The sequence below is a fragment of the Schistosoma mansoni genome, chromosome 1 (genome assembly GCF_000237925.1).
Source record: "Schistosoma mansoni strain Puerto Rico chromosome 1, complete genome".
NCBI classification, from domain to species: Eukaryota; Metazoa; Platyhelminthes; class Trematoda; order Strigeidida; family Schistosomatidae; genus Schistosoma; species Schistosoma mansoni.
The window spans coordinates 64,551,455-64,565,989 of NC_031495.1; the positions used below are offsets into that span (position 1 = coordinate 64,551,455).

Here is a 14,535-nt window from a genome sequence, read left to right on the forward strand (position 1 = left end):
TTCGAATACATAAATGATGACTTTTCTATACATAGTTAACTATTAGCTGATTTAAATACAAACAGCGGTTAAATAGCCATTTAATTAATAAACCAGTTCAATTAATATTGTAAACTAAAACAATGTAATGAAGTGACTTTATGTTTGTTAATCAATTAAAAATAAACAAAAACTAGTTACATAACTAATTGAAATATCATATTGTGTCAATCAGAAATAAATTGATGTTTGTTGTTGCACGAAATTGAATCTTTGTAAGGTTCAGTTAAATCTAAATATGTTAGTTAAAATGTGTATTATTCAATGTTTAAGTATTTGCCTAAATGTTAATGAATATAAATACATCATTGTTACGTTAGTTATATAATTTATCCCTTTATCTAAATAAATGAAAAAAATTCAATAAGACTATAATTTATGGATGACTTTGAGAATATCCACCTACTAACTAGGACTAAATGAGGGTCATAAAGCAGTATGAGGAATTAGATTTAGGGTTTTTATTATGAATTGACATCAGCTATAATACCGAAATAGTAGTTAACCAAATGAATGAATGAATTTCGCGCCAAAATCCGTGATCTGTTATATGAAGTCTGATTGGTTCGTCCAGGACGAAACGGACGTCCAGTGCTTCCAGGATTTCCATGGTGGTCTAGCTTCGATTGACTCATTAAAATAAGTAGTTTCTAGTTAGTTGCAAAGAAAAAAACAAGTAAAATAATTAAACGTACTTACTGACTTTTCAATTTGTGATGTATTCAAATGAAAACCAAAGAATTGATTTAAAAATGCTTGTTCTGTACGAATTAGGGTTATAATTTTATCAAAACAACTATCAAAGATCTGTTATTTAAAGGAAGAAAAGAAAGTAGAGGAAACATGGTTAACCATAAACACATGAAAAAACAATATTTTGGAAGCAGTAATTAATAAAGCTCTAACGTGTAGTTTGGAGCGTAGCTTCAAAAGACCTGAAACAACACTTTGTGAACTCGAATCCATAGCACTGGTGACACGTGAGGAAAAAGATGAAACCAAATAAGAAAAGTTAGTAGTTGAATAGTTGATGAATAGCGGTGTGCAGCAAAAACTTCTAGTCACCTACTCCATGAAATGATACCTTATAGATCATCAGTTCAAGAACGATCACCGGAAACCAATAAAAAGATTAATAATGTCCAATGAAAATATAACTATTGATACATTTCGATTGAAAAAAACCATATTGCAATGTTAAGGAACTATTATATCTATTTACGTGATCAAGTGAATACAATTCGTTGAATTAAACCTTACTACTGATAGGTATTAAAGTAGACATTTTAATTATTTAAAAAAATGAGTTTGAAAAAATGAGAAATTTCATCCAACATAGCAAAAACTTACTGATTCAACTTGAGTTAAAAGATTTGAATCTAAATTATGTAATGACATAACACTTCCAACATCTGATGGTATATTGTCTAAGCGTTGAATTTCTTTAGCTAATACATACAAAAGAAAATAAAAATAAAGGTTTCGGAATAAGTGATTGCACCTTGGTGGTGACCATCGTGGTTACCAAAGATATCAATCAACAAATAAAATGATTAAAATGATAATTCATTATTATCCTCAATGACAATTAAGGAAGCATTAATTCTTGTTTCAAATTCCTTATAAGTAGTACATATTAAAGACCGCATCATAAAGATCGTACACATAACCTGTAGGGAAAATGCAATTTTCATAAAATTGATATTTTGATTGAAATTGGTACCACTAAGAGACAGAGTGTACTTTCATCAAAACATTTACTAATATGATCAATTATGGTTTACATGAATTAAAATCATAGAAAAAATGTACATTTATTATGTAATACTGTGATGTAGTCTACTTATATCCATATAAGTAGTATATGGTGATGGTCAGACATAGAATGTATTTTGGCAGAAAATCGATAAGGAAAGAACTGAAATGAAGAGCAATCGGTATGAAAATGCATGAACAATGAAATCAGAGAAGAAACAGTGAAGATTGAGACAATTGGTTGTTAATTTGCAAATTAACTGTTCATTGTATGGTTATCAGAATTTAGTGAGATAGTGTGTAATTTGTGCTTTAATATATTCGATCGTCCTCGCCCGTGTTCTTGTTCACTACAATACTTATTCCGATGGTGAAGTGTTCACTAATATTGAATATGACGAGAATGTAACTTATAAACAGTTAATTCCATATACTTGGTTCCCCTTTAAGAATTCGGACACGACCAACAACAACAAAATAATCCAATCAGAATAATATGAATGTATTTTATTCCTTAGTTTCTCATCAACTGAATGAAACTGCAATCGTATTAGAATGTAACACTCAAATATGACATAATATGGAGTAACAGACGTTGATGATGGAAAAATTTAGAGCAACAAAGATTTGCAACAGTAATTAAACATATATATGTGCAACTAAACAAGTGTGAGGTTAATTGAAGATGAAATATAACAAAAGAATGAAGTCTAGTAAATTATAAAAGATGTGGAGAGTTTACATCAGTCCCAGATCTCTTCAAAATGAATATGGAAGAATTAAAACAATCACTGATTAGAATTTGAGATTAGAGGGTTACGTAAGAATTATATAAGATTTGAAGAGATAACAAACGTCTAAGGAATTGAGTGAATGAAAAAGAACAAACCAATGAATGACAGGATTACATAATTTTGTGTTCAAATAGGCCTTCTTACAAATCTTCATAATTTAAACGAAGAATCATCCATCACTCAGCCAATGGGATTTTAAGCGCTCACTGTCTATCTCGCAAATCATATATATTTAATGACTCGACAATACTAATTATATTTGAATATATAATACATTATCAAAAGTTAACGAAAATGTTGGGTTTTTTAATTAGTTTTTGTTTAGAAAAAAAAATTTTCATAGTTGAAATCATGAGACCACCATGGAAAACCTGGAAGCACTGGACGGCCGTTTCGTCCTATTATGGGACTCCTCAGAAGTGCACATCCACGATCCCGCACTCGCAAGATTCAAACCCAGGACCTAACAGTCTCAAGCCAGAGCCCTTAATCGATAGAAAAAAAAAATACAATTCTAACTTACATTTCCCAGGTCGAACAAGATTAGCTACGGAATCTTGTGTACATTTCAATACTTCTTGTATTTGACGCTTGAAAAAACTCTGTGATTTTTCAATATACATCTAGAAGCGATTATAAAAACAAAATTGTATGGTTTTATATGAACTTTAATGAAAATATGAGCCAATGTTACAACTACTGTAATCAGTACTACTAGTATTGGGGATGGTTAGAAGAAAGTTAGGGGCGGCCAAACCAAAACGTAGCATCAGAGCTTGAGGTCACTAAGCCATGTTGGTAGATGCAGACTACTTGGTTGGGGTCCGTGTGACTATCGTAACCAATGATTGGAGACTCTAGGTGACAGCTGAGAATCGATTACAATGGCGTAGGTGTATACACTCTTTATCTTCCCTTAAATCTTGAGATTAAAATTGCTTCATAACTTTCTTCCTTCCTATACTATATCCTTATATACAATCTTTGTTCTATATATATTACCACCATTAAACTAACTACTTCTATGAATCCGGTGTTGTGCTAACGAGGTAGGGCAACTTGGACCGATGCACATATGTGCCTGGTCCTGCGTTGTAGCTGACTGACTGACTACTCAATTATACTAAGTAGTATGTTTCATTCTCCAAATATTCTTTTTTCTTGTAGATTTTTCAATGAATCATAAACAACACAGATGCTGAAAAATATATGCATTGGTGCAATATAATTCCTATTTATGAACAATAATAGACTTTCATCATAGATATAATTTCCCTGTATCAACTAACAAACAGTAAATGTTATGAATTGGGATGTTTAAAGAATTCAGTTTGATGGTTGCAAATTAATTACAATTTTTAGCACCGTCACAGCTTCAGAATGCTTGATGGAAGCAGCTTACTGACATCCCTTCTGTGCAGTTAGTAATATCACACCGCTCTCGAATACAAAGCTTACTGCATTAAATCTTAAAGATCCTCATAGATCATCACAATATACAAACTCAATCATCACATCAAGATAGCAAGCTATGGGTCACGTCACAATCAATAAGATAATACGTTGCAGTGTAAGAGTAAGGATGTGTCGGTATCTTATACTATTGACATAAAATATTAAAATGTCATGTGTAATCACTTCCATAGCTGACAAATAGACAACCTCAAAGATTTGTGATCAGGCAACCAAAAAGACTATCTTAGCAATAATGAAATTAGTGTAAATTACAAATTCTTCTTCGGAAAAAAGAAAACAAACACATTATTACCCTTTTAATTCCAATATATAAATCTTTTCTATTAGCCTGTAACCAGTTACCAACTAGTGGAGTTAATTGAAGTAAGTCAGTTCTTTGAACAGCATATAAATCAGATGCAACACGAAACGAACTTGTAATCATCATTGATGTTTTCCTACTTCCACCGCCACCACCAGATTGATTATTTGATATTGTTTGCATTGTATCTGATGTAGGCATACTAATACCTGTGTTGACAACAAATCCTAATTGACTAGCATAACGTAACATTGCATCATTTACAAAACCTGATAATTTTGTGGCAAATGAATCACGTAAATTTCTTAATTCTTGCATACGTTCATCTACAGCTTGAAGATGTTCTTCACCTGAACGGTAATAATAAAGATAAAAATGTTACTTGACTCTAGATATATAAACCATAATAACGTCGTAATAGTAAATGCAATGACTGAACATAAACCAAATGACTATGCTTGATTTCGATACCTAACGAATATAACGGCACAAAAAAGTCTACGTAACAATCGACGGTTATAAATAATATTAAAGAATCCCATTGTGAAAAACGAATAACCAGCGCTTTACCAAGGTAGATGGACATGGGGAGTTGGAAAACTCTGATTCTAAACCAATGGTGTGCATGGGCTCCAGTATCTTGAGGGAATAAATGGCAATTGAATAAATAGTTGGTCACCGGTTACTATGGGACTGCATCTCCTCACGATGCTCCACTGCCTTGTAGATCAGATCTTTAGATCGAAGGCTCCGGGTGTGGCCCCCTAAGAAAACCACCTGCTTTAGTTTGGGCACCTGGGCAGTATCACAGCCCGCATATATATCTGGTGCCCCCTTGTACCAATATGTGTGTTTAAATAAAATAGAAAACATAAAAGCGAACAATATTGTTTTCAATAAGATCTTCATCAGACTTTACTCGAATATAATATGAAAATATTAAACTAATTTAGGTAATTTATGAGTCCATGATCACAATGAAATAGATTATGTAACAATACCTAAAAGATATTCATCTAGTCTGAAAAGAGCCACATAAAGTGGATACGTAGCTTTATTTTGACTAACACATGGTTAACAGATGTTATACGATAGATAAAATCAATTCATTTCAATTGATTTATTATATACTCCCGTCATTACTAAATGGGTTTCAACTCGAAATCTCCTACATACACTAGAAGCTATAGAGTTCTGAACTTCAAGACAACCTGTTGGGGATGTCATATCCCCAGAATTTACTTGGTGAGTGGCTTAATCTTGTAATTTTATTTTGAAAATTTGAATTTCTTTGTTTTCGCGCCAAAGGCGCTCTTTTTACCTTCGGGGCGAATTTCCAACTTGTAAAATATCTTAAACGCTATTGGATCATTGTTTCTTTAAGTGTGTTATTTTGTAATACTGCCCAAGGACAATTCATTGCTGTATATACACGTTTGATTTTTCCCCCTTATGATTGCTGTGCTTCTTGCTGCTACGGAATATATTTTCCCCGCTCCTAACTTGGACTTCTTACTCTGGTTAGCTGGGTCTGGGACGCGTCAGAATAGCTAGCTTATCGGTCTCTGGTTACAAGTCTTTGTTCCGTTCGCTAACTAGTGAATTCGAAACGTTTCAGATATAACACAACCTTATCCCTTTCTTGGTCAGATATGACTTAATAGAAGATCTTATTAATTTCTTTCCATATCATGTATTTGTTTGCCTTTTTTATCTCTCCTCGTTTATATTCTCACGTATCTAATGGCTTACACACTGAATGTCACATAATTTAAATGTTTTGTAATGATTATCTAAATTTGACCTACTTCCTATGTTGAATGAATGATTAGAACTTTTATTTTATTATTCTTATTATTATCACATTAGTACATCTACCTTCTTGCTATAAATTTGTACTTTTCACGTATTACATGTAGTTAACCAATTGTGACAATGATCTCATAAATTCCCTTCATTTGTATTTGAATAAAGCTTAATAACGACCTAATTGAAAAAAATGGGTTCGAATCTCACGATGCGAGATGGTGGATGCGCACTGCTGAAGAGTTCCACAACAGGACAAAACGGCCGTCCAGTGCTTCCAGGTTTTCCTTGATGGTCTAACTTTAATTGACTCATGATTTCAACTATGAAAATAATATTGTTCGTTTATATGTGATGTTTGATGAAAGGAAAAATTCAAGTAGTCCGAAATCTACTTTGAATATTATCACTATTCATTTACTAGTAATGAGATCTGTTATATGTCAGTAAATAGATATGTTGTGCTTATTTCAGTTTGACATGAGAATGTTTTATATGACAATATTAAACCAATCAAGGCAATTTATGAGTTAGTGATTACAGTGAAATAGATTACGTAATTACATCTAAAAGGACATGCGTCTAATCAAATAGATGCCCCCAAATGTCCTGGTACGGTCAAGAGTGGGGAGAGTCCACTCTCCCTCTCCAAATGCTCTCACATGGCCAGGCGTATATAGCCTCTACAAGAGAAGTCCTACTCACTGCCTTCTTGTGGCATTATTGTTGTTTACGAACTTGAGAGGACGATAAAACTTTTAGGTCAAAGGCTCCGAGTGTAGCCCCATAAGAAAACCACCTGCTTCAGTTTGGGCACCTGGGCAGTATCACAGCCCTAACACAAATCAAATAAGATTTATGCGGCGCATATGTATCTGGTGCCCCTTTGTAGCAATATTTATGCGTTTAAATAAATAAATAAATCAAATAGACACGTTGAAAATGAATATCAGCGACTTAGAAAAAAATATTCAACAGGGGTAATATTCTGTTAAGAACCTACTATTAGATATGAAGTCTATATTTATGGATTATGTAGATATGGTATCTGAAGGCATATCTGAGAAAATAAAGACAAATCAGTAGAAACTTTGGAAAACTAAAAACTAGGAAGCGAATTTCTTTTTTATTCGAGGAGGTATGTGCATAATTAATCCAATGTTGAAGCTTTAGCCCTAAATTCTGTGATAACGGACATAGAATCAGTAAAAAATATACTGTGACGTACAGTTTGAGTTTTTTTTATGCGAACAAATGACTTGGTCCCAACCTCTTTGGAGGAGCTAGGTTTAAAACTACGATAAACAATAGCTATCAACAGAACAAGAATAGTAAGTGTACCATAAAAACCATAAAAGTCACATATACCAATTATCCTAACCTGCGGTTCCTCTCGTACTAAACAGGATTACCATAGCAACAGCCAGATTGTACTTCACTGATGTACTCATTAGTAGGGTAAAACTAACCTGTCTCACGACGGTCTAAACCCAGCTCACGTTCCGTATTAGTGGGTGAATAATCCAACGCTTGGTGAATTCTGCTTCACCATGATAGGAAGAGCCGACATCGAAGGATCAAAAAGTGACGTCGCTATGAACGCTTGGCCGCCACAAGCCAGTTATCCCTGTGGTGCCCCTTTCAGCCAAACTAGTTAGTGAAGCCTAGTAGGCACTTCTGGAGAAGAGGCCACATTGAAGCACGGCACAACTACCGAGGCTCAATAGTTGTTTTTGCAGTTTTTTCAGTTTTTTTGGTTTAGCTTCCTGTCCGGTGATTGCTGACCATCTATGTACTACATAGTAGTGATTGATTATACCTTTCTTAGTTGGTAAAGTTTTATTGCAGCCAGGGTATGGACATTTATTTTGATCATTTTTGGAGTTAATTTTATTGATTTTGGTTTTAGGTTCAGTTTTAGCTAGATTACATTGTGGGTGACATGATTGCATGTATCTATTTAACCAACCCAAAGTCTTATACGTTTTATTACAGTCAGTTAGGGGACAGCTATATAGGGACTCACTAGTAGTTTTATTTTGGTGATCATTTCTAAAGTGTCTGTTCATTTCTTTAATTGTGGCAAACATTCTGTTACAGTTTACATTTTGACATGCATGCTTAAGTTGACGTTTTCCTATAAATTTTTTGGGAAATATTCTTGGTAAGCGTTGATTTGAACATTGTTGGGTTGGTTTATCCAGTTACTAGGAAGGCGTTCACCCATTTCCTTAATGTCTTGGAGTAGTTGTCTTAGCCAGTTTTTAGTATGAGCCTTCCTATTGTTGCACTGGTTTTCAAAGTTACTATTTAAAGACCTCACCATTAGGTTATTTGATCTTTTATGTGCTACATACCATAAATTTAGCCTATTTTGCATGGTTTTATTGGCTAAGTTTGGTAAGTTTATTTTAAGTTTGAGTTGTTCAACACTGAGTTGTTTTCTATCATTTATACCTAAAATTATCCGTCTTACTGTATTTAGTACCGCTTCTAGTCTAGACCAATCTTGCTTCCGCAGTACTATGGATTCTAGACCATATGTAAGAATGGGGATTATTGAAGAATCCACTAGCTTGACTTTGGTTTCAAGGCTAAATTCTTTAGATTTTAGTATTGGTTTAATCTTGATTATTGTATTTTTAGCCCCAAATGCCCTGGTACGGTCGAGAGTGGGGAGAGTCCACTCTCCTTCTCGAAATGCTCTCACATGGCCAGCGAATATATAGCCTCTGACAGGGAAGTCCTACTCACTGCCTTCTCACAGTGGCATTACTGTTGTTTACGAAAGTGAGAGGACGAAAAGCCAATGAACGGCGCTTTAACCGGGTTGGTGGACACAGCAAGTCCACCTAGGGGAGTTGGAAAACCCTGATTCCAAACCAATGGTGCACATGGGCTCCAGTATCCTGATGGAACGAATGGAGTATGAATCAATTGTTGGTCACCGGCTAAAATGGGACTGCATCTCCTCACGATGCTCCTGCACTGCCTTGTGGATCAGACCTTTAGGTCAAAGGCTCTGGGTGTGGCATCCTAAGAAAACCACCTGTTTGAGTTTGGGCACCTGGGCAGTATCACAGCCCACACACAAATAAATGAAATGATGAATTCTATGTTATGGGTGATAGCACTATCAGGAGTTCCTTTGTTATTTATGGTAGGACCAAGATAGTGAAAGGATTCTACTTCTTCTATTTCCTTGTTGCCTATCTTGACAGTTGCTAAGTTACCTTTCTTATTTATTATCATATATTTAGTTTTGGAGATTGATATCTCCATATCAAAACCAGTTAGGTATTGTTGCAAGTGGTTCAAGGCCTTAGTAACCTCTTTCGTCGTGTTAGTGATTAAACATAAGTCATCAGCATATTCTAAATGCTTAATTGTCCAAGTCTTGTTATATTGATCTTTAAGAGTCACCCCTTTCAGGGTTTTATCTATTGTTTGTTCTAGTATTTTTTGAAAGACTTAATTAAAGATAGCCGGACCTTCTTTACTACCCTGTCTTACTCCCCTATGTATTGTGAAACTTAGTTCTGCGTTTCTTAGATAACCCTTAAGGCCATCTAGTAGCTTAGTCATGCAGGAGTTTACGTTTTCTGACGGACATATTTTAGTTAGGGTATCTAAGATTAGCTGCTTGGGTATGGTATCAAAAGCTTTAGTTAAGTCCACAAAGGTAAGGACTATGGTACGATTTGTATCTAGGGCGGATTGAATTATATGTCTCGAGGTCGTTATTGCTTGAATTGTGGATAGATTTTTCCTAAAACCGAATTGAGTTATTGGAAGATAGCTATCTGTTAGCTGGACAAGTCTATTGCAGACTATGCCTGCAAATAGCTTACCTATTGTATCCAGTAGGAAGATATTTTTGTAGTTATTAGGGTCTGATCTTAATCCTTTATTTTTGTATATGCTTATCACATCTGCATCTAGCCAGTGGTATGGCATAGTGCATGGGTTTCTCCATATCTTATTCATTATACTTAGCAGTATGTCAGTTAGTTTATAACCCCCTTGCTTTATCATTTCAGTTGTTATACTATTGTTACCAGGGGTAGTTTGATTTTTCATATTTTTAAAGCCAAGTTTTATTTCATCTAGAGTTGGTTCAGGATCTTGGGTAGCTCTTATAGGCACTTGAATATTATTTTGGTTTAATTTAGCATTAAATAGGTTTTGATAGTGATATTGAAGATCACTATCTTTAACTTGATTTATTCTTTTAGCCTTGTATGAGTACCCCGACGGATTTTGTCTTTCCTCCCTGTGGTGCCCCTTCCAGCCAAACTGGTTGGTAAAGCCTATTGGCCCTTCTGGAGAAGAGGCCACATTGAAGCAAAGCCCAACTCCTGAGGCTCAATAGTTGTTTTTGCAGTTTTTTTGGTTTTTGGTTTAACTTCCTGTCCGGTGATTACTGACCATCTGTGTACAACATAGCAGTGATTGATTATACCTTTTGCCGTTGGAAGTGTTTTGTTGCAACCTGGAAATGGGAATTGTTGTGTGTTCTTTGTTTTGTGGGTGTGTTTTTTGTTGAGTGTTATTGTTGTTGTTTTCAGTTTATTGTTGAGAGTACTGAGGGTGACATGATTTGATATGTCTGTTTAGCCATCCAATTGTTGTGTATGTTTTGTTGCAATCTGATAAAGGACATTGTAAGTTTGATGTTGTTGTAATAGGATCTGTGTTGGGTGTATTGTGATCATTTCCGCAATGTCTATTCATTTCTTTTTTGTAGCAAACATTCGATTACAGTTTGGATTCTGACATGGATATGTGAGTTCTCGTTGCCTGATTATTTTTGGATGATGTGTATTTGTGGATGTGATTTTTACTTTTGTTAGTTGAATTTGTCAATTTGTAGGAAGCTGATTTTTCATTTCATTGATATCTTGATTTAGTTGTCTAATCCAACTTTTTGTGTGTGCATTTCGATGTTTTGACGGGTTCTCAATGTAGCTTGTTAATGCTCTGATCATTATGTTATCTGATCTTTTGTTCGCCGTATACCATAGGTTAAGACGATTTTGCTATGTATTCTAATGGTGGCTATCCTACCGTCTATCTCTTTAAAGTCAGTGGCGGTAACCATTGAGTGGTTACTAATGACGAAGCCGACACCGGTGTTCCAGTAGTCGTTGATGTCTGTGTTGCAGTTATATAGGGTTGCACTCTTATCTATTTCGATGGTTTTGGAGACCATCCTAGTTTCCATTATCACTGCTATGTGGTACTTGCGTTCAACGATTTGCTGTACGATCTCTTGGAGTTTGCTCTCTTGTGAGCAACCCCGGACATTCCATAAACCAAATTTAAGTTTTTGGAAATTTTGGGCATTTTTCTTGTCTTTTTTTAAACCAGGTATAATTGTGCAATGTTTCTTTGTAGCTTTCGTAGTCAGTGGGTGGGTATAGGTTGAGAGGGTGATCAGTTCGTTCTCTACCACCAGGGTTACCGATCACGTTAGTTGATCAAAAGGATCGATGAACCACCCTTTCACGGGCTGTATTCCTACTAAAATCAAAATCACGTAAGCTTTTGCCCTTTTACTCTACGCCGGGAGGCAGAACCCGATTAACACGTCCTCGTCGTGCCTCTTGCATCATGGAACTGTCTTCATGTTTAATCACTAACACGACGAAAGAGGTTACTAAGGCCTTGAACCACTTGCAACAATACCTAACTGGTTTTGATATGGAGATATCAATCTCCAAAACTAAATATATGATAATAAATAAGAAAGGTAACTTAGCAACTGTCAAGATAGGCAACAAGGAAATAGAAGAAGTAGAATCCTTTCACTATCTTGGTCCTACCATAAATAACAAAGGAACTCCTGATAGTGCTATCACCCATAACATAGAATTCATCATTTCATTTATTTGTGTGTGGGCTGTGATACTGCCCAGGTGCCCAAACTCAAACAGGTGGTTTTCTTAGGATGCCACACCCAGAGCCTTTGACCTAAAGGTCTGATCCACAAGGCAGTGCAGGAGCATCGTGAGGAGATGCAGTCCCATTTTAGCCGGTGACCAACAATTGATTCATACTCCATTCGTTCCATCAGGATACTGGAGCCCATGTGCACCATTGGTTTGGAATCAGGGTTTTCCAACTCCCCTAGGTGGACTTGCTGTGTCCACCAACCCGGTTAAAGCGCCGTTCATTGGCTTTTCGTCCTCTCACTTTCGTAAACAACAGTAATGCCACTGTGAGAAGGCAGTGAGTAGGACTTCCCTGTCAGAGGCTATATATTCGCTGGCCATGTGAGAGCATTTCGAGAAGGAGAGTGGACTCTCCCCACTCTCGACCGTACCAGGGCATTTGGGGCTAAAAATACAATAATCAAGATTAAACCAATACTAAAATCTAAAGAATTTAGCCTTGAAACCAAAGTCAAGCTAGTGGATTCTTCAATAATCCCCATTCTTACATATGGTCTAGAATCCATAGTACTGCGGAAGCAAGATTGGTCTAGACTAGAAGCGGTACTAAATACAGTAAGACGGATAATTTTAGGTATAAATGATAGAAAACAACTCAGTGTTGAACAACTCAAACTTAAAATAAACTTACCAAACTTAGCCAATAAAACCATGCAAAATAGGCTAAATTTATGGTATGTAGCACATAAAAGATCAAATAACCTAATGGTGAGGTCTTTAAATAGTAACTTTGAAAACCAGTGCAACAATAGGAAGGCTCATACTAAAAACTGGCTAAGACAACTACTCCAAGACATTAAGGAAATGGGTGAACGCCTTCCTAGTAACTGGATAAACCAACCCAACAATGTTCAAATCAACGCTTACCAAGAATATTTCCCAAAAAATTTATAGGAAAACGTCAACTTAAGCATGCATGTCAAAATGTAAACTGTAACAGAATGTTTGCCACAATTAAAGAAATGAACAGACACTTTAGAAATGATCACCAAAATAAAACTACTAGTGAGTCCCTATATAGCTGTCCCCTAACTGACTGTAATAAAACGTATAAGACTTTGGGTTGGTTAAATAGATACATGCAATCATGTCACCCACAATGTAATCTAGCTAAAACTGAACCTAAAACCAAAATCAATAAAATTAACTCCAAAAATGATCAAAATAAATGTCCATACCCTGGCTGCAATAAAACTTTACCAACTAAGAAAGGTATAATCAATCACTACTATGTAGTACATAGATGGTCAGCAATCACCGGACAGGAAGCTAAACCAAAAAAACTGAAAAAACTGCAAAAACAACTATTGAGCCTCGGTAGTTGTGCCGTGCTTCAATGTGGCCTCTTCTCCAGAAGTGCCTACTAGGCTTCACTAACTAGTTTGGCTGAAAGGGGCACCACAGGGATAACTGGCTTGTGGCGGCCAAGCGTTCATAGCGACGTCACTTTTTGATCCTTCGATGTCGGCTCTTCCTATCATGGTGAAGCAGAATTCACCAAGCGTTGGATTATTCACCCACTAATACGGAACGTGAGCTGGGTTTAGACCGTCGTGAGACAGGTTAGTTTTACCCTACTAATGAGTACATCAGTGAAGTACAATCTGGCTGTTGCTATGGTAATCCTGTTTAGTACGAGAGGAACCGCATGTTCAGATAATTGGTATATGTATATGGCCAGTGGTGCGAAGGTAACATCTGAGGGATTAAGACTGAACGCCTTCAAGTCTGAATCCCTGATTTTTCGCCCAACATGCCCTGGTACGGTCGAGAGTGGGGAGAGTCCACTCTCCTTCTCGAAATGCTCTCACATGGCCAGCGAATATATAGCCTCTGACAGGGAAGTCCTACTCACTGCCTTCTCACAGTGGCATTACTGTTGTTTACGAAAGTGAGAGGACGAAAAGCCAATGAACGGCGCTTTAACCGGGTTGGTGGACACAGCAAGTCCACCTAGGGGAGTTGGAAAACCCTGATTCCAAACCAATGGTGCACATGGGCTCCAGTATCCTGATGGAACGAATGGAGTATGAATCAATTGTTGGTCACCGGCTAAAATGGGACTGCATCTCCTCACGATGCTCCTGCACTGCCTTGTGGATCAGACCTTTAGGTCAAAGGCTCTGGGTGTGGCATCCTAAGAAAACCACCTGTTTGAGTTTGGGCACCTGGGCAGTATCACAGCCCTCACACAAATCGAATGAGATTTGTGCGGCGCATATATATCTGGTACGCCCTTGTACCAATATTTACGTGCTCAAATAAATAAATATAAATACACCGCGATTGTACAGTTCATAGTCAAGTGTCTTCATCAGTTGGTTGATTTAACTGTTCTGGAGATAAAATAAATAAATTTGTAGTAAGATAACCATTACCACCATGTAAGTCAGTTGCCTATAATTTACAC

At 36.2% G+C, this 14,535-nt stretch overlaps 1 protein-coding gene across 1 annotated transcript in view; it reads right to left on the reverse strand.

The window, feature by feature from the left end:
* The window catches only part of Smp_000990 (exocyst complex component 1), a gene marked incomplete at its 3' end in the record, with an annotated part of 28,296 nt that overhangs the window by 4,035 nt on the left and 9,726 nt on the right, over positions 1-14,535 (reverse strand). Inside the window, exons 8-11 of the mRNA XM_018795201.1 lie at positions 4,357-4,715; positions 3,112-3,211; positions 1,390-1,487; positions 739-846 (exon numbers count right to left, since the gene is read on the reverse strand). Coding sequence (XP_018649537.1) covers positions 739-846; positions 1,390-1,487; positions 3,112-3,211; positions 4,357-4,715 — 665 coding nt within the window. The remainder of the gene's footprint in view (positions 1-738; positions 847-1,389; positions 1,488-3,111; positions 3,212-4,356; positions 4,716-14,535) is intronic.